Source organism: Mauremys mutica, chromosome 2 (assembly GCF_020497125.1).
Source record: "Mauremys mutica isolate MM-2020 ecotype Southern chromosome 2, ASM2049712v1, whole genome shotgun sequence".
NCBI classification, from domain to species: Eukaryota; Metazoa; Chordata; order Testudines; family Geoemydidae; genus Mauremys; species Mauremys mutica.
The window spans coordinates 183166692-183193861 of record NC_059073.1 but is presented as its reverse complement, the minus strand read 5'-3'; the positions used below and the strand labels follow the sequence as shown (position 1 = coordinate 183193861).

The 27170-nt window shown below is 41.9% G+C and overlaps 1 protein-coding gene across 3 annotated transcripts in view; it reads right to left on the bottom strand.

Moving 5' to 3' along the window:
* PTPN3 (protein tyrosine phosphatase non-receptor type 3) overlaps positions 1–27170 on the bottom strand; it is a 339148-nt gene that overhangs the window by 154015 nt on the left and 157963 nt on the right. For all 3 annotated transcript variants that reach the window (XM_045007229.1, XM_045007230.1, XM_045007231.1), the window contains exons 3-8: positions 26430–26537; positions 26307–26349; positions 24935–25013; positions 18861–18905; positions 16462–16514; positions 1888–2008 (exon numbers count right to left, since the gene is read on the bottom strand). In XM_045007229.1, coding sequence (XP_044863164.1) covers positions 1888–2008; positions 16462–16514; positions 18861–18905; positions 24935–25013; positions 26307–26349; positions 26430–26537 — 449 coding nt within the window. The remainder of the gene's footprint in view (positions 1–1887; positions 2009–16461; positions 16515–18860; positions 18906–24934; positions 25014–26306; positions 26350–26429; positions 26538–27170) is intronic.

The window sequence follows — 27170 nt, the reverse complement described above, 5'->3', positions numbered from 1 at the left end:
ATCTGCACCCAGCATACAGGTTTCCAGCCACACCAGTAACACCACACTTTTGGTATAGACTGGCAGCAGGGATGGGAGGAGTCAGCTTCAGCTTGTCCACTCAAAGTGAATAACAGCCCTGATTAGCAGTGACCATTGACAGGGAGAGCCAATACCCCTTACAGTTTGGGTGTTACCTCACTTGTGCCCAGGGTTTGGCCGTCTGACTACTCCCGATATTCCATGCCAAGAGCCTGCGATGTCAATAGGGGAGGGAGTAGACAAAGTACAGGACAATACCTAAGAGGAATTGCCAGAACCCTTGAGTCTACAGCCCAAATCCTTGAACTAAGAAGAGCTGCTGTGAAAAAGCTGTTCCCTGTTGTACAGATGCAACATACAGGGGCTGTGATGCAGCACACCGGCTTCTATGGTAGAAGACTGGAAGACACCAAGATCTTTATCATATCTTCTTCGGTGGCTTTTGTGGTCCAGTTAATCCAGTCCATCCATCACAGTCTAGAAGATTCCTTCTATATGTAAGGACCAATTTTCCTTTAGTGTTATTCATCTTCATCTATGTCACTAACATTCAATGGCTGCAAGACTTCTTTTTTTCACTTAAAGTAAATTAAATACCTTCCCCTTCCTACCCAACTAATGTTTGCTAGTTACACCTCACCAAACAAGCAACACGCAATTAAAAGGGTAAAAAGTGACAGATAGATTCACATTTTTAGTTTTGAAGGACCTTTACATTTTGTATTTTTGCCTAGAAGACTGAACTTAATTTTAATTTAGTTTAATTTGAAGCATTTGTTATGATAAAGGACATAAAAAGTAAACCAAATAAATTTAATTTGATTTTAGATGAACTTTAAATAGGCAGAAAATTAAAAAGATACTGTAGTACTTTTTTTCCTGCGTGTTGCAGTCTAAAGGAGAAAACTTTAAAATAGAAATAGAAAGTACTATGCATAATGTAGCACAGAAGTTAACTATTGTACTGTGATAACCTCTTTCCTGACTCCTGACCAACAGACTTTCCTTAAAGATACCCAATCCTAGTAGCAAATGTCAACTGTCAGACATTAAGATCCATTTAACGCCTCTCTGAGATTAAAACAAAAATGGAAAATTTCATCTCAAAGGTAATGTAAATAAGTTATGAAAACAACAAAAAGTAGTCACAACGTAAATTAGAATTCTAACTTCACTCTAGTAGAACATTTGCTATTGCCTTTAATAACCATCAATACAGTACTAGCTGTGTTAGTAACATACATATAGTCAATAAAAATGTTTCCCCACTTATCCCACAAAGCAAATTTCAACATAGATATGTCAAAGGAATCAAGAAATCTAGCCACAGAATACATGCAAACCAAGCCCACACCCAACGCATTTTTTCGCTAATGACTAACAGCCATAATGATTCCAAACATTTTAAAATGACATATTTGGCCAGCTGTAATTAGCTACCACCTTTTCTATCTTAAACAGTAAAACCCACAAATTATTCAGGCTTTCCATAGCCCGATGAGAATCCCACAGGATTCTGATCATGGTCCAAAGCCCTCTAAAGCAAGGAGCTCTCAAAGAAATGCCCTCAATGTCTACCTGACACCAACATTAATTTATTATACTTTAATTGAGCCACTGATTATTTTATAATCAAGATTTGTTTTTAAATTTAACTTATGCTACATTCCCTAGTACATAACTTTTGAATACATATATTTCAAAATCAGAAAGCTCAAGCTTGTTAAAAACAATATTAATGTAACATTCACCAGGTTAAACTTTCAGGAACATTAACCTTCCCTACCCTCGACAATTTTCTTTTTGAACTCATGAGGTGGAGGGGAAGGAGATGGAACGGGAAAGATATTAAAAGTACGTGCTTACCTGTGCTGTTCATGTAGTGACTCTACTTTGGCTACAAAATCTTCGTTCTGATCTGGTATGAAACGATGATTTGAGAGATATCCTGAATGATGTACTGAAGAGTTATGGTCTCCAAACTGAGCTGTTAGGGAAAAAACACATGCACAAGAAGGTTTCATAGATAGCCTCAGTCTAGTGTAAATACTGTGTACGGGAACTCCCCCCTCCACACTAAATGACGTATTAACCAAGAGTAAGTATAGTTGTGGAAAACTGCAAGAATTAAAGATTATTTCTCACTGACCACAGTTTTGTTTAACCTACTCAATCTTAAAACAACAGCAAATGAAAATATCTTCCAACATATAAGTATGCTTAACATAAATACATTTTTGGGCACTGATTAGCTCAATACTTTGTTCAGTGACTCATTTATCCATACTTTGTATGCTATAACAAAACTCATTAGACCGCACATATTGCACCAGCACAGAATATAACCATGCAAAATGTCACAGGTGAAACAGAATTGTCTAAATCAGGGAAATCAAACTGAGCCCTTTTGATGTGTGTGTGGTCCCATTACAGATAAAGAATCTGCAGACTGAAAATGAATTTTTTTTAAATGTCTTGTATTTAAAACTATAAAGAAAATGTTCCAAACTTTAAACTAATGTTGTTTTGTCCCGTTTTAACTACCCAGTTGTCATTTATCCATCTCCATCTTAACTGAGTGTTAACGTTTCTCATGATAAGCAATTCCTAATTTGTGCATGGATTTACAACAATCATATATGCACAAATGGCCAAATAAACAAAGGACAGAAACAGTATTCTATACAAGTGCCCATAATCATATTTTCCCCGAGTCATGCTGAATATAGCAGTAAAGTAAAAAATGGACATATTGTTCTCTAGCAATGGGATATCTGCTATAAATTGAAAGACAGCATATGGCCCTAACTTTGTAGCCTCAGTCCATGGACAAAGGTCAAAGATGTAACTCAGCCCTTTCCACAAAATAAATTTGACACCTTCATCTAAAGATCACCCTTTATGGATAGGAAGTAAGAGTTTGTTAAGGTATATTGTTGTTGTATTGGGGCTTTGTTTTGACTTAAGTATTTACCTGCTGCTAAAAGAATTACCTAGAACTAATTGCAGTGGAATTCTAAGTTCACAAGTATAGATGTACCCAAATGACTTAGCAGTAATGCTGTCATATGCCAATCAAAATTACTGAAGTGATGTGATACTATGCAAAGCACTAGAACATGAAATATTTTTCTTAGCACAGAACAAACAGTACTTATAAAACATTTAAAGCATTAAGAATATAGAAAAAGTTACTTGAAAGATATTTTGTGGATAAGCACAAGAACACATACAGTATACAATAAAGCCTTGGCCAAGTCACACAAAGTACATTTTTCTAAAGATGCCATTATTATACAAAAAATTTTAAAGGCCATGAAATATGAAATGGCGGGTTAGCCAAAGAATCAATATTTCTTCATAAAAGAACCCGTAGCACAACAATTGTAGGATACCTAAAGCAGAGGGAATGCCGAATTTAGGAAAACTGGCCAATTAAGGCCTTGTCTACACTACAAGACTATTTCGAATCTACTTAAGTCGAATTTGTGGATTCGACCTTATGAAGTCGAATTTGTGTATCCACAGTAAATACACTAATTCGAATTTCTGAGTCCACAGTAACGGGGCTCGCGTCGACTTTGGAAGCGGTGCACTGTGGGAAGCTATCCCACAGTTCCCGCAGTCCCCGCTGCCCATTGGAATGCTGGGTAGAGCTCCCAATGCCTCCTGGGGGAAAAATGTGTCGAGGGTGCTTTTGGGTAACTGTTGTCATTGAACCGTCAATCACGCCCTCCCTCCCTGAAAGCTCCGGCGGGAAATCTGTTCGCGCCCTTCTCTTGTCAGTTACAGCGCGTACGCCACAGCACTGCGAGCATGGAGCCCGCTGCGATCATCGCTGCACTTATGGCCGTTGTCAACTCCTCGCACCTTATCGTCCACCTCTTCCACAGTCAGCTGCTGAGAAATCGGGCGAGGAGGCTCCGGCAGCGCGGTGAGGACAGGAATTCACAGAGTGGCGCAGACCTCTCACAAAGCAGGGTACGCCGCGCCGTGAAGATCATGGTGGAAATGGGTCAAGTTCATGGTGTGGAACGGCGATTCTGGGCCCGGGAAACAAGCACGGACTGGTGGGACCGCATAGTGCTGCAGGTCTGGGATGAATCACAGTGGCTGCGAAACTTCAGGATGTGTAAGGGCACTTTCCTTGAACTCTGTGACTTGCTGTCCCCTGCCCTGAAGCGCCAGGACACCCGGATGCGAGCAGCCCTGAGTGTGCAGAAGCGAGTGGCCATAGCCCTCTGGAAACTTGCAACGCCAGACAGCTACCGGTCAGTAGCGAACCACTTTGGCGTGGGCAAATCTACCGTGGGGGTTGCTGTGATTGAAGTAGCCCACGCAATCGTTGAGCAACTTCTCTCAAAGGTAGTGACTCTCGGAAACGTCCAGGACATCATAGATGGCTTCGCCGCGATGGGATTGCCAAACTGCGGTGGGGCTATAGACGGGACTCATATCCCTATCCTGGCACCAGCCCACCAGGCCAGCGAGTACATTAACCGAAAGGGCTACTTTTCAATGGTGCTGCAAGCACTGGTAGACCATAGGGGACGTTTTACCAACATCTTTGTTGGGTGGGCGGGCAAGGTTCATGACGCGCGTGTGTTCAGGAACTCTGGTCTGTTTAAACGCCTCCAGGCAGGTACTTTATTCCAGGACCACAAAATAACGGTTGGGGATGTGCAGATGCCTACAGTGATCCTCGGGGACCGAGCCTACCCGCTAATGCCCTGGCTCATGAAGCCCTATACAGGCGCCTTGGACAGAGAGAAGGAACTCTTCAACTACCGGCTGAGCAAGTGCAGAATGGTGGTGGAGTGTGCTTTCGGACGTCTCAAGGGGAGATGGCGGAGCTTACTGACTCGCTCGGACATCAGCGAAAAGAATATCCCCGTAGTTATTGCTGCTTGCTGTGTGCTAATCAATCTCTGTGAGAGCAAGGGCGAGACCTTTTTGTCCGGATGGGAGGTTGAGGCAAATCGCCTGGCTGCAGTTTACGCTCAGCCAGACACCCGTGCCGAGAGAATATCCCAGCGGGAAGCGCTGTGTATCCGGGAGGCTTTGAAAGCAAGTTTCCTCGGAGAGCAGGGTAACCTATGACTCTCCACTTGCTTTCAAGAGAAACTGACCCTGGGCCTGTGTCTGTATGTGTCGATTTCAATCTGCGGTTACATACCCCGTTCTCCAAGTTTCCCCCACTTCCAAAGCACGTTTTAAAGCAAATTAATTGTTACACTCATTATTAATAAATCTTTGTTTTACTTTGCATTTCTGTTCAGGTGTTGAAACATGGATGCATACTGTGCTGGGCATGGTGTGCACTGATGTACAGACTGCTTGTTCCATAGAGGAATGACATCCTCCTGCTCCTACATAGGTCTCTGGGGTGGGGGACGGTTGCAAGTGGTTGTGCATGAAGGGGAGGGATTGCAGGAAGGGGCGGGTTTGCAGGAAGGGGCGAGTGGTGCCTTCTTTGGATAGGGGTTTGGATGACGGCAGTGGGCTGCGGGTTTGGGCGTAGGAAGGGGAGAGGGGTGTGGGGGAAGGGTGAGTATCTGTCCGTGGATGAGGGCTCTTGTTGGGGCTCAGGGCAGCGGAGAGGCTCGTTGCTACGGTGGAAGTGCATGGTAAGGGCAGCGTGCCTTAACATTAAGGGGGTGGCAGGCGCTAGGACCCTGGACAAGCATACACATCACAGAATGACCCGGGGCAGCATACACCACACAGAGTGACCCTGGTGCCTACTGACTGCAGTGTGTGTGTGCCCTGCAGTTGATCATGGCCCCAAGTCTGTACCCTGGTAATGTAGGCTATACCGTGCAATTATAAATCCCCTCCCCCCCCCCCCATACACAAAAAAATCCTCTGACACGAAAGACGTGACCGAAACAGTGAATAACAGCAAACAGCTTTTAATAATCTAATACACAGTGGGGGGATGAAACTTGGATTTGGGACTGGGTGAGCCTGTAAGGGAAGCACTTCTACAAATTTATAGCGTGAGAGGTGTGTGGTACATTAGCGCTATGCAGTGGTGCAGTGACAGTTCTCACGGCCCCTACCGCCCCTCCGTCTTGTACTTTTGGGGGGGGGGCAGGACTTCTTGGCGGGGGAGGGCGGTTGCAGATACACTGCAGGGGGGCTCTGTCCTCCTGCCTGCGGTCCTGCAGAACATCAACAAGGCGCCGGAGCGTGTCCGTTTGCTCCCTCATTAGCCCAAGCAGCGTTTGAGTCGCCTGCTGGTCTTCCTGCCGCCACCTGTCCTCCCGTTTGATGTGTGTGCGATGCTGTTGACATAGGGTCTCCCTCCACTGTCTCTGCTCTGCCGCCTCGGCTCTGGAGCAGGCCATCAGTTCCGCGAACATCTCGTCCCTAGTCTTTTTCTTTCGCCGCCTAATCTGCGCCAGCCTCTGCGAGGGGGATGCCGGGGCAATCCGGGAAAGAGCCGAAGCTGTGTGATGGGAAAAGTAACTGATTTCCTTGAACAGATACATGTTTGCGAACAGTGAACACAGTCTAGTCAGTTTCTCTGAACAAGACCATACAGGGTAACAAGTCTCACGAGATCTCAGGACAAGTTCGAGATTTCGGAATACGCTCTCATTGGCTGCGGGATTGCACAGGAGAGCGGACAAGTGGGGAGAGACAGCTGAATCCGTCTAGCAGACAGTCCTGGTAAGCCTTACAGTACATTCTGCTTATCAGTTAATGGATAGCTGTGCCCTCCCACTAAAGGCAATCTGGAAATCATATACTCTGACCCTTTTCCAGCCACTCCCGCCAGTGCATGAGAAAGATCAATGTATGCTTTTCCTATGTGGCCTACAACACGTGGCTGTTAAGCGAGGGTCATTGTTATGCAAAGTAAAAGTAAACCATTCACAACAGTAACAATACACTAATTGCCCTAATTAGATGCAGCATTTCATGAACGAGATCACCCTGAGGCGGGTCCCTCGGAGTCACAAAGAGCGGATGCTAAGGGAAGCCCTGCAGAGACCAGGACCATATGCGGCCATGCTTGTGGAGGCGATGATTCCCATCTACATAAGGATGTCCTGGCGCGGAAGAGTGTGCTTCCACGGAGCACCCAACAAGGCACCTCTCCCCAGGAACCTCCTGCGGAGGCTTTTCGAGGACCTAAATGAGACCTTTCTTGAATTGTCCCTGGAGGATTATTGTTCAATCCCTATATGTGTGGACCTACTTTTCATATAGTTTTTCATTGAAAATTTTATATATAGTATTTCTATTTTTTTATACCTGTTTTATAAAAAATAAATGTTTACATGTTTATAGCACTTACCGCCTGATCCTTCCCCTGATTCAGAGTCCGGGTTAACGGCCGGGGAGGGTTGGTAGGGGATCTCTGTGAGGGTGATGAAGAGATCCTGGCTGTCAGGGAAAGCGGTATTGTGTTCGCTGTCGCCTGTGCCGTCCTTCACAGACCCTTCCTCATCTTCCCCATCGGCGAACATCGAGGAGGAACTGTCCAGGTTCACTATGCCATCCACTGAGTCCACGGTCACTGGTGGGGCAGTGGTGGCAGACCCACCTAGAATGGCATGCAGTGCCTCGTAGAAGCGGCATGTCTGGGGAAGGGCTCCGGAGCGTCCGTTTGCCGCTCTGACTTTTTGGTAGCCTTGTCTCAGGTCCTTGATTTTCACGCGGCACTGCATTGCATCCCGGCTGTATCCTTTCTCTATCATTGCTTTGGAGAACTTCTCGAAGGTCTTTGCATTCCGCTTGCTGGAGCGCAGCTCCGACAGCACAGACTCCTCGCCCCACACACCGATCAGATCCAGGACTTCCCGGTCTGTCCATGCTGGGGACCTCTTTCTATTCTTGGATTGGCCGGACTCCTCTGCTGGAGAGCTCTGCATCGTTGCAGGTGCTGCGGAGCTCGCCCCGATGTCCAGCCAGGAGGTCAGATTCAAAGTGCCCAGACAGGAAAATGAATTCAAATTTTCCCGGGTCATTTCCTGTGTGGCTGGTCAGAGAATCCAAGCTCCGACTGCTGTCCAGAGCATCAACAGAGTGGTGCACTGTGGGATAGCTCCCAGAGCTACTAAGTTCGATTTGCATCCACACCTAGCCTAATTCGAGCTAGCCATGTCAAATTTAGCGTTACTCCACCTGTCGGGGTGGAGTACCGAATTCGAACTAAAGAGCCCTCTAGTTCGAATTAAATGGCTTCCTGGTGTGGACGGTTGAGCGGTTAGTTCGAATTAACGCTGCTAAATTCGAATTAAAGTCCTAGTGTAGACCAGGCCTAAGATACGAAGGAAAAACTCTATTCCATATGAACTTTAACTACTGAGATATAAAAGAATGAAAGCTGTCAGCACCTGGGAAAATACAGTCCCATAGCTACTTGTCAGCACTAACTGGGGTCACAACACATTTAAATGGAAGAGAAAATGAATGGACAAACATAAAGTAATTTAATTTGGTTACTGTAATGTTCCTACTGGCCTTTGCTCCTAAATGCCTTTGAAAGCAGCTTAATTTTTGTACTAGTTAGCAAACCCACTCTTGGCAGAAAGATTTGGATTTAATGATAAATATCTAAACAAACTTTAACAATGTTTGTCAAACATTAACTCTACCTTTGAAAGCAAAACACTCACTTGTATGAACTGTGCCAAAGTGAAAAAATTCCATGTACTGCAACACATTAATGTAGATCCAGGCCAATACCTTGCACAGATGTGCACAACTGAAGGCTAAGGCTATAGAACCACAAACTTATTAACTGTTTATCCAAAGTAATATATGCTTAATAATGGTATCAAAATAAAATATGCACATTTCAGACAACTGTGTTTTGACTGGAGTGTATACTTATTTTTCCTTTCCTGCAATTAAGATTTCTCAATCTCTTCCATATAATCTCTGACCCAATATTTTTGGTTTTTTGGGCAAAGCTGAGAGGCTTTTTTTGTGTTTTTTCATACCAAAGTTGATTTGAAGCATATTCTTGTCAACTGGAGACTACATTGCCAAGAATAGTACATCTTAATTTTCTACTTCAAAATCTATGCTTGTGTTTCTTATCGTAATTTTACCTTCTCTAAAGAGAGTACCTATTGCTCAGTGATTCATTATGAGGTTGAGTTCTTCTAATTCATCTTCCAAACATGTAGGCTCCTCTTTTCTCCTCCACACCCCCCTCCTTCCTAGCTAGGGACGTCCTTGTCAGGCCAGCAAGGAGGCGCAGGTTAGACTTGCATCTCCAACTCCCCAGACAAATGTCATAGTTGAAGAGATTAATTATAATAAACACTGCTTAGTACACATTGTAGAAGAGTAGTCTCAAGCATCATCCCACATTTTTTTTTATTACCTAAACAATGGAAAGAATTAGGATGTTTTATCTTTCCTGCTTGTGGGCATCTGATGTAACTGGGAAGTAACCAGCAGTATAACAATCTCAACAAACATGAAGAAAACAATCTTCAAGGAAATGGAGCCCGGGGGCGGGAGGGGGAGAAGGGAAGGGGGTTGAGAAACACATACCTCTTATTTGAATTTGCACTGATCATTTAAAATGTATCTGAAAAGTTTTAATAAAGAAAAAAAACAGAACCATTCAAAAAGCCATAGCAAACAAGGAGAGCACACCTATTTAATAGTGCTCGGTCAACGAATGCAATAAAGACCAAATAGCCAAGTGGCAAATTCCTTGGATGAACCCTGGAGATAATATGCCTATCAAGTAGCACAGTTGTGAGAGTCCTCAACGAGGTAAAAGGATCTTTGACAAACATTTAAAGGCCTGCAAAATTCCTGTGTCTCTGTCTGTCTATATAGTGGATATGGATGCTTTGTGGCCCTGGCCTCCCATGTAATTCTAAAAATGGTTCAGATTTTCTCCAAGGTTTAGTTTTGTATAAGAGAATTTCACTGCCTGGTTAAAGTGTGTAACAGTTTCTCTTGGGTGTTGAAAGGCTTAGGTCATATACAAAGTAGATAAAAGGACTTGGGGAGGGGGAGTGGAGAGAAGAGGAAGGACAAATAGATTTGTAATCTGCAGTGTTGCTGTAGCTGTTGGTCCCAGAATATTAGAAGGCAGACGAGGTAATATATTTTATTGGACCAACTTCTTCTGATGAGAGAGACAAGCTTTCAAGCTACACAGAGCTCTTCTTCAGATCCAAAGAAGAGATCCGTGTAGCTCGAAAGCTTGTCCCTCTCCTCAGGAGATGTTGGTTCAATAAAAATTACTTCACCCACTTTAAAAAAACAGGAGTACTTGTGGCACCTTAAAGACTAACAAATTTATTGTAGCATGAGCTTTCGTGAGCTAAAGCTCACTTCTTCGGATGCATAGAATGGAACACACAGACAGGAGATATTTATACATACAGAGAACATGAAAAGGTGGAAGTATGCATACCAACAGGCAGAGTCTAATCAATTGAGATGAGCTATCATTAGCAGGAGGAAAAAAAACTTTTTGAAGTGATAATTAAGATGGCCCATAGAAGGTGTGAGGAGAACTTAACATAGGGAAATAGATTCAATTGGTGTAATGACCCAACCATTCCCAGTCTTTATTTAGACCACAGTTAATGGTATCTAGTTTGCATATTAATTCAAGTTCAGCAGTCTCTCTTTGGAGTCTGTTTTTGAAGTTTTTTTTGTTTAAAAATTGCCACCTTCAAGTCTGTCACTGAGTGGTTAGGAAGGTTGAAGTGTTCTCCCACTGGTTTTTGAATGTTATGATTCCTGATGTCAGATTTGTGTCCATTTATTCTTTTGCGTAGAGACTGTCCGGTTTGGCCAATGTACATGGCAGAGGGGCATTGCTGGCACATGATGGCATATATCACGTTGGTAGATGTGCAGGTGTACGAGCCCCTGATGGTCTGTCTGATGTGATTAGGTCCTGTGATGGTGTCACTTGAATGGATATGTGGACAGAGCTGGCATCGGGCTTTATTGCAAGGATAGGTTCCTGGGTTAGTGTTTATGTTGTATGGTGTGCGGTTGCTGGTGAGTATTTGCTTCAGGTTGGGAGGCTGTCTATAAGCAAGGACTGGCCTGTCTCCCAAGATCTGTGAGAGTGAGGGATCATCTTTAAGGATAGGTTGTAAATCTTTGATGATGCGCTGGAGAGGTTTTAGTTGGGGGCTGTAGGTGATGGCTAGTGGTGTTCTGTTATTTTCTTTTTTAGGCCTGTCCTGTAGTAGGTGGCTTCTGGGTACTCTTCTGGCTCTGTCAATCTGTTTTTTCACTTCAGCAGGTGGGTATTGTAGGTTTAAGAATGCTTGATAGAGATCTTGTAGGTGTTTATCTCTGTCTGAGGGATTGGAGCAAATACGGTTGTATCTTAGAGCTTGGCTGTAGACAATGGATCGTGTGGTGTGTCCGGGATGGAAGCTGGAGGCATGTAAGTAAGTATAGCGGTCAGTGGGTTTCCGGTATAGGGTGGTATTTATGTGACCATCGTTTATTAGCACAGTAGTGTCTAGGAAATGGACCGCTTGTGTGGATTGGTCTAGGCTGAGGTTGATGGTGGGATGGAAATTGTTAAAATCTCGGTGGAATTCCTCGAGGGCTTCTTTTCCATGAGTCCAGATGATGAAGATGTCATCAATGTAGCGCAAGTAGAGTAGGGGTGTTAGGGAACGAGAGTTAAGGAAGCGTTGTTCTAAGTCAGCCATAAAGATGTTGGCATACTGAGGGGCCATGCGGGTACCCATAGCAGTGCCACTGACTTGTCTCTCTAAACAGATTTGTAGACAGTTTCTAGATTTGGGCAATAAGTCCATGAACCTTCATGAACATCCATGCTCCTCAGGCTTAGTACCTCAGCTGCTGGAAGCCTTCGTGTTTGAGCAGACCTTTGAAAAGAAAGTCCCACCAGACCAGGAATCCAAAGATGCTCAAGTGACAAAACCAATGGAGAATTATTGGTGAGTAGGTGACTGTTTCTGTTAGCTAACTAAGAATTTCATTATTCTCATTCTTCTATGTCCAGTCAGCCAGCCTGTAGATTTGCTCTTTGCCCAAATGCGACTGAAAGATGAAGGAAGTGGTCTTGAAAAATCTATGCACAAATTCCTTTAGGACTATTTCAAGCGATTTTCTGTCTGATGTGGATTGTTTAATAATTCTTTGGGATTAAGACATTTGGGCTGGAAATTTCCTTTAGGAAAAGGTAAACCCTGATGGGGAAGGCTTGAAAAACTTTGGAAGAAACTCCTATTTTACTATTTCTAAGATACTAAGGGAAAATATTATTAAAGCCATAGGACTTGGAGGGCCTTGACTAACAAAGAAAAAAGAAAAGAAACCCCATGTTATACTAACATTTTATTAAAAAGCAATAAAATGGTACCTTATAGACTAACAGATGTATTGGAGCATAAGCTTTCATGGGTGAATATCCACTTCGTCAGACATGCTTAGTCTATAAGATGCCACAGGACTCTCTGTTGCTTTTTACAGATCCAGACTAACACGACTACCCCTCTGATACTGAACATTTTATTGAAAGCTTCAGCTAATCACCTCAGCTATAGTACAGCAATCTCCAATCTACTAGGTTGCACAGCCTCACCCTTGTAAAGAGCTCTGTTGCTGCTGCTTCAGCAACAGCACTTGCTTGTGCCCCAGGCTATGACTCCCCTTAAAGGGACAGGGAGTGTCATTTTTTAAAATGTATTTGCAGAGGCTTGTCCAGTGGAGTTGGCAGACTGGTAATATAAACGACAAGCTGAGAGCTGCTGGCAGGCCCAAAAAAGTGATAGTCTAGCCGCTCTGCAGTGGAAGAACACTGGCAGGAGAGATATTTAAACTACCTCTAACCTGCATATTTTAGCTATTTGGGTGGTCTACAGTCATGACAGGCTGGCACATGTGTTCGGCTACACTGCTACACTGGTAGGACTAAAAGGCACATGAGGCCACGCTGACCTGATGCACACAATTGAAAAAGCAGGAAATAGAACAGAATCAGCACATGGAATTTTCAGGCAGCCATACAAGAGCAGAAACGGGTTCCATATCTTGGGAATTCAAACCACCTGAGTTCATCTACCCCAGGAGTTCTCAAACTGGGGGTTGGGACCCCTCGGGGGTTGCGAGGTTATTACATGGGGGGTCGCGAGCTGTCAACCTCCACCCTAAACCCTGCTTGCCTTCAGCATTTACAATGGTGTTAAATATATTAAAAAGAGTGTTTAATTTATTAGGGGGGGTCGCACTCAGAGGCTTGCTGTGTGAAAGGGGTCGCCAGTAAAAAAAAGTTTGAGACCCAGTGATCCACCCTCCCTTTGATATTTTAATTGTGATTTCAGTTTCAGAGCTAGTGGGAGTCAGAGCTGCCCTCTGGAAGAAACCCTGATCAAAAGCTTGAAGAAGCAGGGCTTAAGATAGCAATCACAGGGACTGAGAATTGAAGCTAAGGCCTTCCCTGGAACAACTGGGGAAAAACCCACCTAATTCTGGCATCCTAGGGGGTCCAACGCCATGGACTTTTTTTACCCCTCTGATTTACCAGGGCCTCAGAAGCACTCCTGGACTGCATTTTTCACCTTAACCAGCAAAGAAAAATAGCAAGTGCCAATGTCTTATAGTTTCAAAACAGACCAGATCCTACTGATGGACTTTTGGCCCAAATAACCTGGAGTTTGAACGTCATTTCTACAGAGTGGGAGAGGAATGAATGGTGAAGGGCAATGGAGCCAGGCTGGGAGAAGATTTAAAAAAAAAAAAAAAAACTACATAGCCTTCTGCTTAGAAAAAGAGAGCAGAACTCTAGAGGAAGCTCCTGCTTCTCCAAGCAAGGGTGAGAGACTGGAGAGCTGGAGATGTAAGCACTACTTTGTACAACTCCTTCAGCTGGCACATTTCAGAGCAAAAGTGAAAAGAAAGAGAGGTGCCTATGTGCTTAGAAGATATGAAGGAAGAACTCAGTCGTAATGAATCACAATTTAAAGCACTCATTATAACAATTTATTTCTTGGATTGGGGCCTTACTATAAGAACTGACAGCAGAAGCAGCGGTAGTAGTAGTAAATCTTTGCTACATGAGATTTTACATAAAAGCAGAGGATATACCAACTGTGTAGGACAATCCATTACATTTAACTTTCTACAACTTTGTGGGCAATTATTTTAGTTTACAATATAAATAATAAATAGAAAAATAGGACCGGATTTGTCATTGAAACATGTTCTTTAATTGAACTCATGAGTAATAAGTTATTTTAAAATATTTGAAGAAAATATATATCATTAGTGACTGCTTTTAAGAAACAAGAAATTCAAGATGTGCTGAATATAAGACACAGTGGGCAATATATAATGTTCAACATAAATTCAACATTAAAAGTAACATTTAATCTGCATATCCCCAATATCTGAAGAACAGTCTTTGTAGTTATGATAAATCATACAGCCATATCAACTAATCTGAGGCTACGTCTATACTACCCGCCCGGGTCGGCGGGTAGCGTTCGACTTCTCGGAGTTCGATATATAGCGTCTCATCTAGACGCGATATATCAAACTCCGAACGCGCTCCTGTCGACTCCGGAACTCCACCACCGCAAACGGCGGTGGCGGAGTCGACGGGGGAGCTGCGGACTTCGATCCTGCGGCGTCTGGACGGGTGAGTAGTTCGAACTAAGGTAGTTCGAGTTCAGCTACGCTATTCGCGTAGCTGAACTTGCGTACCTTAGTTTGACACACACACACACACCCCCCGCAGTGTAGACCAGGCCTGACACAGTCATACAGATTGTTCTACTCTCCTGTAATTTTTTACTACCATCAAACAAAGCGAAGTGTAGCATAACCAAAAGGCAATGTATCAGAACAGTTTTATTTTAGAACTTCACTACTAAAGCCAAACTACCATGAAAAGGCAATATGTAGAAACAGATGGTTTTCCAGAAGCATGATCTATTCCAGGTGACCACAACTTCAGCACTGAGTGGTTAGCAACATTTACAAAACTGAAAAAAACCTATAATAAGAATAAATTATATTTTACATGTGAAAAAAGAGAGACCACTACGTAAATGAAATAATTTCCTATACAAGAAGTCCTGTGAAAAAGAAATGTAAATGTAAAAATAAATATAAAACTTAACACATTATGGAAGCTCAGAGACAACGGCCACATGTTTTTAACCAACAATTGTAGGTAATCAACACCTTAAGATTAATCTCCTCCATACACAAGAGATAATGCATGAGGAAATTGCAGCTGAAAAGTCACAGTAGTTTAGCAAGAAATAGGTCAAACTGGGCTAACCAATGGTAGTTCAAGCCAGCAACCAGGGCCGCCCAGAGGATTCAGGGGGCCTGGGGCAAAGCAATTTCGGGGGCCCCTTCCATAAAAAAAAGTTGCAATACTATAGAATATTATATTCTTCTGGGGGCCCCTGTGGGGCCCAGGACATGGGGCAAATTGCCCCTCTTGCCCCCCCTCTGGGCAGCCCTGCCAGCAACACACACACACACTACCCCCAAGGCTGCTATCTTGTACTCCAGAATCTCAGATTTCATTTAGAAGCTATTTAAATTAAAATCCAAAACTGAAATGACAATAGTTTATAATACCTATTCTCATATATAAACCATTATCAGTAATCTATATCATATCATCATAGAGTAATGATATAATCAGTAAAAATAATGGAACCCTATTAGCAAGACAATAGACATGTATTTTATTCGTTAGGACAGTATTTATCCCTATTAGGATGCTCCACATTTTGCTGAACCCTGAGGCTCACAGAATGATCATGGGGTTTTCCACAAGCAGCAACAAAAACTATAGTAGCTTACAAAAGAAAATGAAGGAGGGAAACAATTGTTGTACTGGGAACATCACTGTCCACAGATGGTGAGGCTATGGATATAGATTTACGGGAAAAAAAACAAATATGCTAGAAAAATCATATATACCATACAGTCTACACACTAATTTTACCATTAGTCACCCCCTCCCCCAACAACATGAGCCTTCCCTCCTCTTTAACTGCCCTCCTCTATGCACTGCTTTATGAAATACCTCCTTATACCCTTAGTTCATTCATATTAGCTTTCCTGGACACTCCCGCATAGAAAAACCCTTAGAGTGAAAATATGTTTTAGACCAATTCATACCGTAAGTTTTATACAGAACACAAATGAGGGCACTGATTATTTCTAGTTCTTGACTCAATCTAATATTTTCTAAGATTTAATGAGCATCCTACCTCTATTTAGTGAAACTGCCCTAGGCATCCAAGTATGGATTACTGGTCATGTATTCTTTCCTTCTTTACAATGCATCATCTTTAGCAACAATTTTATCCAAGAGGATAGTTAAAGAAAGTCTTCTGCACTGGAGTTATCAAAACAGCTCAGTGGAAGATAAACAACAGCTCAATGATGGTCAAATATTTTACCAGCCAAGAAGGATTTGTCATTACTTACACTGTACGGAATAAGATGCGAGGACAACAGCAGAATTAAGAGGGCATAACAACCTGAGAAAAGAGAAAAAATAGGTTTTTTACACACACACACACACACACACACACACATATATATATATATACACACACACACACTTACACATAGCATAAATAGGTAGAATATTAACCGTTTCTCTGCAATCAATGTGTTTTGTAATGTTTAATATTAATCTTCAGCAACTCACTGATTTTTTTTATGTATTTTTATTAATAAAAGACAATAGTCATAGCATAGTAGGGCGATGAAAGCAAGTTGTGTAACAGCTCATTAATGGAATGGAAATAACTTGTCTTAAATGGATATGTTCATATCCTTGTTGGATGCTTATTCTAGTAAGTGAAAAGGAAAGAAAGATTTTCTTGCTCTGGATATAACTTTAATAACTGCAGTCTATTATTTTTAACATGAGACATGAACATTAAAATTAGCCAAGTGCCAAGAGTACAGATGCAGCTCTGATCTAGAGTCTACACAGAACTTGCTACCAATTTTTAAAGACAACAGGTAACGAAGATGAAAGGTTTGGACCACATTTTAGACTTTTTCATAGACACAGCAGACAGACAGAAAGACATCAGAGCCTTCTAACTTATGGCTACCAAGCAAGGACTACGTACAAATGAAGTCCATGAAATCTCCTGAGGACAGGGACTGTTCTCTGCTAGGACCATCTGAGGGTTAGAGGGATGTGGCAGGCCAGGGAGGGGAGAGCATGCACCACACTCTTAAGGGGTGGCACATTCACCATGCTACTCTCTCTACAAAGGAGATGTACTTTTGAAGCACAGACAACTTGTGCCTCCTGATACGGGTGTGTGTGTGTGTGTACAACGTATAGAGAGGGACACGTGATTGCCCCCCATGTAGCCTCTGGAAGGAAATTCCAGCCCCACCTCCCTGGGCTAGGGCAGCCAATTCCATGGGTTCCTGGGGGGTGAGGCCACAGGAGCAGGTGCCTCTGAGCCCAGCTGGGACTGGCCCTGGCCCGGGAAACTCTCAGCAACAGCTCACAGATACCATAGCAGTGGAGCACGGGAAATGCCCCTACCACTGGCTGAGCAGAGAGGAGGGAACCCGCTCTTCCAGCACTTTCCTCAGAGACCTCCTGTCCTGCACCCAGCCCAGGGACCGCCCTGTTCTCCCCATCCTACCAGAATTACTCAAGGTCGCTGCCTCTGTGCCCAGCTGAGGAAGCAGCAGCAGCAGCCCGCCCCCTACACTCCTGCTTGGCCCCACCTGCTGGAAACAGGGACCAAGCAAGCTGGAAATGTGCTCGGAAGGGGGAGGCCTATGTTTCTTCTAAGCTGCGCGGCAGCGCAGCAGGCTATCAAGGTCTGCGCAGGGTGGGGAGAGGCGCCTCTCCCCCAGTCCCAGCCTCGGATCTGCCACAACCAGGGGAAGAGATGCCTCTCCCCTGATCCCAAGCCTTGGAACTACCGTGGCTGGGGGAGAGGCACTTCTCCTCTGGCTCAGGCTGCTGCCACAAGAGAGGGCTGGGGGGAGTCCTTTCTCCCTGGCGCAACCCCAGGATAGCCTGAACCCCAAACCTCTCATCCCCAGCTCCACCCCAGAGCCCACACCCTGAGCCAGAGCCCTCCCCCCCTACATACCCCAACTCTCTGCCCCAGCTCTGAGCCTCCTCCCACATGCCAAACCCCTTGGCCCCACCCCTGCCACACATCACCTACATATTGGTGCACATAACAAAATTCATTCCACACATGGATGTAAAAAATTAGAGGGAACATTGTGGGAGCCTCTGGCTTGCTCAGTCTCTATCCCCAGCAGCCATGCCTGGGAGGAGAGCAGAGGGGAAGGGTCACTATCGTCTCCCCAACCAGGTTCTCACAGGCAGTCGCTGAGCTGCACAGAGCAGTGACCCGAGTGGCTACCCTCAGTAAGCATAAGAAGCGGCTTTGTCCTGCCCCTTCTGCTCTCTGCCTGGGCTTGGCTGCCAGGAATAAGGGCCAAACGTGCAAGGGGGCAGGTGCAGCAGTAGAAGGACAGAGCCCCTCTCCCTCACCCAGCAAGCAGAAATCTGGGGCAGGGGGTGCATGACCCCCCAACTTCCCCCCAACACACACATCACCTATGTGAAGCACAATGCCCACTGGAGCTCAAATGAGGCAGTTTCCTCTGGCACAATCACAGCATGGGTTGCTCCTTTACAGAACCAACTAGCTCTATGGATGTTAGTAACATTGTCATTTGCCTGTTTTTATAAAGCAATATTCAATTAAGAATATTTTTACGATAGCAAAAAATCTACTTTAAAACAGATTTTTTTTCCTCCTTGACTGTTCCTTTTTATGTCCAGCTATTGAAGAAGGATTACTTCAATAAGAATTTTTCATTACCTTCCTTCCAAAATATCTGTCTTCAGTTGTAAGAAGAATAAATGCCTAGAACACAGAATTTGGAAGAGTTGATTCATGTTCAAATATCACATTTAATCATTTCTAAAATCTATGTATAAAATTAAGTTATAGGCATGTATTTACAAACAAACTATATGTACAAAAGTATAAGACTACTTGGATGTTCCTTTAAATCTTTAACTATGTGAATTCTCACTGTCATTCACAAGAATTAAGGTCTTTTGTAGTTAGTTCCAATCTTTAATTAGGTTAAAGGATCACTATTAAATGATGAAAGGTTTCCTTGGATTCAATACGAGGTGCACTGCCACCGAAGTGCCCCCACTTAGTCCGTCTCAGGGGATAAGAGCCAGGGATCAAAAGTTAACTCAGTCTTATGCATGAAATTGCAGAATAAAACCATTAGAAAATGCGGCTTGCCTAGCTTCCATGAATTTTGATTTTAGATCCAACCATCTGTCGAATATGTGGATCAAACATCTTCTTTATAACAATAAATTATTGGTTTCAAGAGCTCATTCATCAAGTAGCTCCAATGCCCTCAATATTTAAGACTGATTCATATGTAACTAAGATTTCTGATCCTATCACAATTTCTTTTTATTCATACATTCTAGTCTTTCACAGCTATTTGTATGGCACGTAAGCTGGTATTCATTAAAATTTAAAAGGACAATTTAGTAATGACATCTAAAAAGGGTCTGAACTCTACAAATGTTAGCATATTCATAATGTAACAGTGGCTGAACCAACTTTTTATTTGATTAAGGTGAAATTCAGTGCATGGTCTACATGTGCTCTTAAAGGAATAGCTACATGACGTCACTATGTTATCAAATACATTAAATACATAATGCAAAAACATCAAGATTTACAATTCATTTGTCAAGTCTGTATGCTCTGCTTGAAAATCATACATGCTTCACCTGTCAGTCAATGGATTCATAGATAAAATGCATGATGCACAATTCTGTATTTAACTATGGAAGCACTGCTTACAATTCCATAGGTAAGGATGAATTAAATTTAGCAGTTAAAACTGGGATTCAACCACAGTATTATTATTTATTATTTGTATTATCATAGCACCAAGAGTCCTAGTCATGGACCAGGACCCCATTGTGTCAGGCACTGAACAGACTCAAAAGAAAGAGACACTCCCTCCCCAAAAGAGCTTATATTTAGATTATAAAACAAGAGAGAAAAAATGGATGCAGACAGAGTGACACTGGAGTACAAGGAAACAATAGGACAATATTGGTCAGCATGATAGGCAGCGGTCTCTGCACAACAGCAGCCTAGTTGGCAAGTTCTTTTAGGCCTTGCAACAAAGGAGAGTTTAAAGGGTTTTGAAGAAGGATAATGAGTTAGTTTTGCAGAGCTTCTCCCAGGTGGAGAAACAGCATGGGAGAAAGCATGAAGGTGCCTGTTTGAAAACATAACAAGTGAGCAATAGAAGCTGATATCATGGATCGACTGGAGACATGAGTCATCTTTTTGATACTTAATGAGAGGTGATAGGTAAAGTGGTAATAGGTAATGAAGGACCTTGAAAATAAAGACAAGTCGCTTACATTTGATACAATAGAAAAGAAGGAGCCAGTGAAGCGATGCAAAGAAGGGTGACATGGTCAAAGTTAAGGGGTAGGAAAATGACCTTTGCAGCAGCATTCTGAGTGGGTAACAGTGGGGCAAGATTGCATTTGTCAAGGCCAGAGAGAAGAATGTTGCAATAACTGAGACATGAAATGATGAGAGCCTGAACAAGAGTTTCAGCTGAGTGGAAGGATAGCAAAGGCCGTATGTTAGAGACGTGATACAGAAAGAATCTGCAAGACTTAGACATAGCCTAGATGTGAGGACCTAAAGAGATCCAAGTTGAACACGACAACTAGGTTATGGGTCTGAGTGACAGGAAGAATGGTGGTGTTGTTCACAGTGAACAAGAAAGGAGGTTGCCGGGAGGGTTTTTTTTCAGGGGTGGTGTGTGAGAGAGCAGAGATTAAAAGCTCTGTTTTTGGTCGAAACTGACAGCACTTTCTCTGAGTAGAAAACGAGTTTTCTGAGAACTTGTAAGTAAATCTTAGTCTGCAAGTTAAAAATAATAATTTAAAACAGGTTCTTTAATAAATGTAGCACTCTGTGTCACAACATATTTTTGTCCTTATTGATTTCAATAACAAAACAGACTCTTCAAGACTTCCCATGTAGTAAACACTCACTGAAATCTTGTGGAACTTAGCCTCACTCCCATTAGGAACAATGTGAGATGGTGTTCATTTTGAAGAAGGGCTTTGCCCTACAGTGACACCACAAGTAATTTTTTTTTATATGAATAGGTCTTTAAAATCAGTTTAATCTAACCAAGGACTATAAACACTGTTATGCACTTATAGTTGTATGGATATTGTATGGCATCACTACAGAACTGAGTTATGGTTGTCTGAGTGCCTTCATTGTTCACTTCCAAATCTCGATATGTTTGGATTCTTTTATATAACCATAACTCTGAATTTCTTGGGTTTATTATGATTGGTTTGGGGATGATTTCAACATCACTTTAGTGTTTTTACCATGGAGCATACATATAAGTAATTTAAAAGTTTTAGTGTGGGAATACTGTATAATTGTTTACTTACATAAGGAAAACTACTCCTACTTCTTATCATGAATGGCAATTATTTTGTGCTTTAATTATTTTCATTCTAGCTCAAACCTGAGAGGCTATGAATACCTACAAGGCTCATTGATTGGAAGTTGCAGGTGTTAAATCTGACCCAGTATTACATCATTTGTGAAGAATATATCTTATTTACTGCATATTCTAATTACATTAAGAAATTAGGTTTAATGTGGTAATGCCATGTGGCATAAACATTTCCTATATTCTACCAAGGGCTTCTACCAAGGGCTACTGTAAACCATGCAATGGATATAACATTGAACACTTGGTTTCTACTGTTCTCATAAAATTTAGAGTGCTCATAGGACAAGCTCTATGGTAAGACTGCATGATTAATATTTTAAAGTGTAAAAAATGCAGAAAGTTAAGGATCCTATATCAAAAGTAGCTACAATGTTGTACTTCATAACTGTAATGACACCACAAAATATATAAGCTATAATAATTACAAGCAAAAAGAAGTTAAAAGAATTACATTACAATATCATGCATTTGAAATGCCTGATTTATGGTTGCCCATGCAACCGTAATTTTGTCTCTTTGTATATGCACCCTGTACACTGAATGAGGCAAAGGTCTCAGACTACAAAATAGTATATGATAATTTAATTAAAGATTGTATTAAAATACATATGCACAAAACCTGAAAGGAATTTCATGGGTCAAAAAAGGAACTTCCATGACCAGAGGGCTTCCCCCTCTTGAATTCCGAAGGTCTGCTGCAAACAATAGAGGTGTTAGAGCTTTTCAGAAAAAAATTATAAGTATCTTTTATAATGAAAAGTATTAAGCAACTTAACTATGGAGGAGGGGGCAAGAGGGAGGAAAAAATGAACTACTACATGTATTCAAATTGGCCAAATCAATGTTGCTGTAGAAGCATTAAAGTAACAGTCAGGAGATGCAAAACCTTAATTGTGCAATCTTTATTTTTAAAAATTATTATATTTAGTTGAAAGAGAAAGAATGGCATGAATGCATACTTCCTGGAAGCATTTACTGCTTTAACTGCAGGTTTTTAGTGTGCAGTGGCAGAGTCCCTAGGGCCAGTTAGTGTAGGAGTTCTCAAGGTTTTTCTTTCTGAGGCCCCCCTAACATGCTATAAAAATTCCAGGGCCTAGCAGGGGGAGCTCAGTCTCTGAGCTTCAGCCATGGGGGGACTTGGGGCTCTAGCCGTGGAGGGAAGGGGAAGGCTCATGGCGCCGGGGCTTCTGCCCCATGGGGAAGGGGGGGGCTTGGGGCTCCAGGCTTCTGCCCCGCAGGGCAAGGGGGCTCCTGGCTTTAGGTCTGCGAGGCAGGGGTAGCTCAGGGCTCACGGATGCCCTAAAACAGCTTTCAGACTCCCAGGGGGCTGTGTACCCTTGATTGAGAACCACTGAATCAGTGAACAGCAAGTTAGTGCACTATAAAATCACATCCTGGCTTGCTAAGCTCTAACTTCCCATGTAAACAAGCATTAGGAGACATATCCTGCAAGCACTCCATTGCAGCAATCTCGATCTTCCATGACAGTGTATTCAGAAATAGGCCCTTTGTTTGTTACAAACATACATTACTTGTGTTCAGTGATGTGTGGGGCCCTGAGTCAGTGATGTATGCAACAGCAATGAATTAGTTGAACATTTCTCACTTTTGGAGGAGAGTTATTTGTTTCAGGCAAATCTATACCCTATTTTCAGTTGGGTATTTGATTTGTGGATGTGTATCCCTTTCCCATTCCTTGATTTCTAGTAAGATGGTTTCTTCACATAACAGAACACCTTAGTATTCTCAATTAGAACTCAGTTACAAAAGTCTTATTGAAATTGTAACACAAGCCATATATGGTTCCTTAGAAGTACAATAAGTTACCTGATGAAACTGGCTGTTTCAATAATGAAAGGCTGTGATTTTTTTTGTACGCTAAAGGCCAGCATGATTCATGTTTTTCATATCAACACTACTCACACACTGCATATGTTGTGCCTTCCTTGTGTGACACAAACAGAGCTGATATATAATAATGTTATGAATACTGGGATGTCACAATTTTACGAACAAGGTATGCGACTGGATCAGTGAGAGGAAGTTACTGCATATTTGATTATTAGAATTTCCTGCATGACTGTATTGACCTAACTTGTACTGGGGGTAATAGCATGTTTATTTTACATCGACAGGGCTCGAAATCAAGGGAGTCTGTATCTGAAGGAGAGATGGGGCTTCCCGCATAAGAACACCCAAGCACACACTTAAAAGAATTGGGTAAGCTGTTAGGTTCAAGGATTCTGTCTCTTGACTATAACCAGTTGCAAACCTTGTTCTGCCAAAGCTAGGAGTTACCAGATCAAAGAGTTATAATAAACAATGTTTTAAAAGTGGCTCAATTCCTAGGAAAGGGCTGAGTTGCCAGGGGCTGACCAGGGAGCAGTCAGTAAGCTTTAACAGGGAGGAAAGTTGACAGTAGCTGGAAGATGAAATTCCAGTTCAGGAATACACTAAAAATAGCAGCATGTCTACAGTGGCTTGGGTAAGCTGCTCAAATATGTACCTAAGATATCAGACAGGATTGTATTCTGACAGCCAGACTGAGCTGCTGTGGCTATTCTGCTCTTTTTAGCATGTTAGTTCCAACAGAGCTAGAACAGGTCTGTCTACCCAAGCTGGGAATTACACCTCCCAGCTGCTGCATAGACATACCCATAGAGGCCCGGTGGAAAAGTCTACAGGGAGTTAGTCATACTAGGCCCTGTGTGGAAGATGGTTAAACACCTGAAAACTAGATATATGCATAGTCTTTGTATTGTTTGGGTTTTTAGATGTATCTGAAATGATTGTGTTCTAAATCCAAACCTTGCTTTAAGAAGGCTGTTCGGTAACTATTGCCCTAGAGGATACAGAATTGCAGTGTCTGGACATAAGCAGACCTGCTGAGGTAAATCACAGGTAATACACAGGGGACTACAACCCAGAGCCCACTCTGAGCATAGGAGAATCATATGATACCACCTCCAGACAGAGGTGACAGTTTGAGGCCAGAGGTCTACACTCAGGGTATACGCCGAAAGACCAGGCAGGGTCAGAGATGCAATTAACTTGTTAACTGTCACACCGTGTCACATTAAACTGTATGCCTGTACCTTCTGAAAGTGAGCTCTATGTGGCAGGAACTATTCAGTCTGTACCCTATCACCAGTTGTATAACATGACACACACCTAACACACTATATAAATACTAAACACTTTACTTCAATAGCAAATCCCCACACCTTTTACATTAAACAGATTTTAGAATAAATATATAGAATAAATTGCAGTCTAACATCAGAAAATAAAAAGAGACTGTTACGAATTCTTAGTTGATGGATGTAAATTTTGAAAATAAAGTTACCTGGTTTGTTCCTGCTGCAGTGTGTTGGGATCAGGTATAAAAAATCTTACTCGAAAATGGATAGTGCAGGGAAAACCTCCTACAATGTTTTACAAACGTAAATCAGTATTTCTATTTTTGATTTATTTCTGTAAAATGTATAGAAAAAACTACAACAGAAAATAACCATATAATATGACAAATCATATTTTTTATATATATATATATATATATATATATATATATATATATATATATATATATATATATATATATATATAGTGAATAGAAGTATTTCATGATTTCTTCCCATGTTAAAAATATATAAAAATATATATTTTTAACATGGGAAGAAATCATGAAATACTTCTATTCACTATTCCCGCACTCCCACTATATTGTTAAGTCTTTTGCTACTTTCAGAGCAAGAACACACAAATATATCTTTCTTTGAAAAACAATCTTGTTCGTGAAGCAGTTATCAGCATGGTCTATTTAATTACCTTCCATTTATAACACAGCAATTTGTGTTGGAAAAAAGTACATTCCATTCCTTCTGGTATTAAAAGAGGAAAGTCTTAAAAAAGAGGAAAATACACCTGATGCAAGTATCTCATAAGACAAGCAAGAATGTTATATCAGGAAAATTTAGAGAATCCTCTATATTTCCTCTTGTGGAAAATAAACAGTAACAAAGCTTTAACAATTATTGTGCATAACTAACTTTTAACCTTATTTAAAATCACACACAAGCTACCAAATGAGCTAGAATTGAGATCAAAAACAGAATTTATATTTCAACTTCACTAGTGATTATATAGCTTTGACAACATCTGCACTGAGAAAAAAATTGTTTCCAGAAGTTGTTTATGAATGGTTCATGTTAAAAACAATTATGCCCTGTAATATTTATTTATTTATTTATTTTAAGACTGAGTTCAAACACTATAGACTAATTTTGCTCTACTCTGGCCAGAGCTTTACCTGAAATGGTTTAAAAACCATATTTGAAATCATTACATTCTTACCCCATCAATAACTTACCAGGCTTTTTGTCAAAAATCCCTCCCCTCTACTGCTGACATCAGTGGGAACAGTAACGTACAGAGGTCACCAGACAGCTACTATTTTCATTACTATGTTGTCTAACTTTGCTCAGACCAGGGCTAGAAGACAGAGTGGTAATGTTGGTGACCTACAGTGTCTAATCTACACTGGAGCAACTACCACTACTGAAGCTTAACTAGTAGTAAGAACTGTGGGAAGTTTTGCCAAAAAGTCTACTGTTTATGCCCAAAAGTGAAGTTCAGAATTGTGTTTTTTCTTATCAACGATATAGGTAGAAGAGGAATTCAGGCCAGAAAAAGTTAGATTTTTATGTAAAGTGTCTTACCTTTAAGCTGTTTTCTAACAGGTTTGCTTGATTCGAGCCATCGCTGTGAAATGAAAAATTAGATGAATTTTTTAAAAAGAACTTTTAAAATATATATTTTATAAAATGTAACACTATACTTACAGGGGAATCTACTGACTCTTCACTTTGTTGTAAACCAAAATATTCTCTCTCTGTCACACCCAAGTGGTTATAGGCCATATCCAACAAAACCTGACCAGTATCTTGTTTCTGAAAACAATGAACACTCCATAAATGAAATGCACACTTTTGTTTTTAATTAAAAATCTAAACAGAAAAATTGGTTATAAAATGTAGTATATAAATAAAATGGTTAAAAGTTTCTCAGAACAGAGATCATTAGACAGAGTACATTAAAGGGAATAATCTCTCACTAAAAAAAAAAAAACATTCTTAAGGTTGCCCAAGTCGCACTCAAAAGTTCAGAAGTATCAGAATTTAGGTTGTCTATACAACTTTAATTCTTCCCCCCCTTGTGAACGCATTGTGATACACTTTAATAAAATGATCACATACTATTTGTTCTCCAGGACCCCTGCCTCATTCAGTGCACAGGATGGATGATGCCAGTGGCATAACAAGGCCCCAGAGTGCCCTAGTGCAAGAACAGGTGAGGGGCCCCCTCTCCCAGCCTCCTCCTTCTCCAGGGTGGGTGCCTAGGTCCCCAGCCACCCCCTACAACCCTTCCCCAGCCGCCACCTTACCCTCTACTGCTTGGGGCAGGGGTCATGCTCCCCATCTGCTCCCTGCAACCCTTCCCCGCCGCCACTCAGCTCAACCACAAGGGCAGATGGATACCTACCACTCAAGTCCTCACACTCTGCACCCCAGCCTGAATTCCCC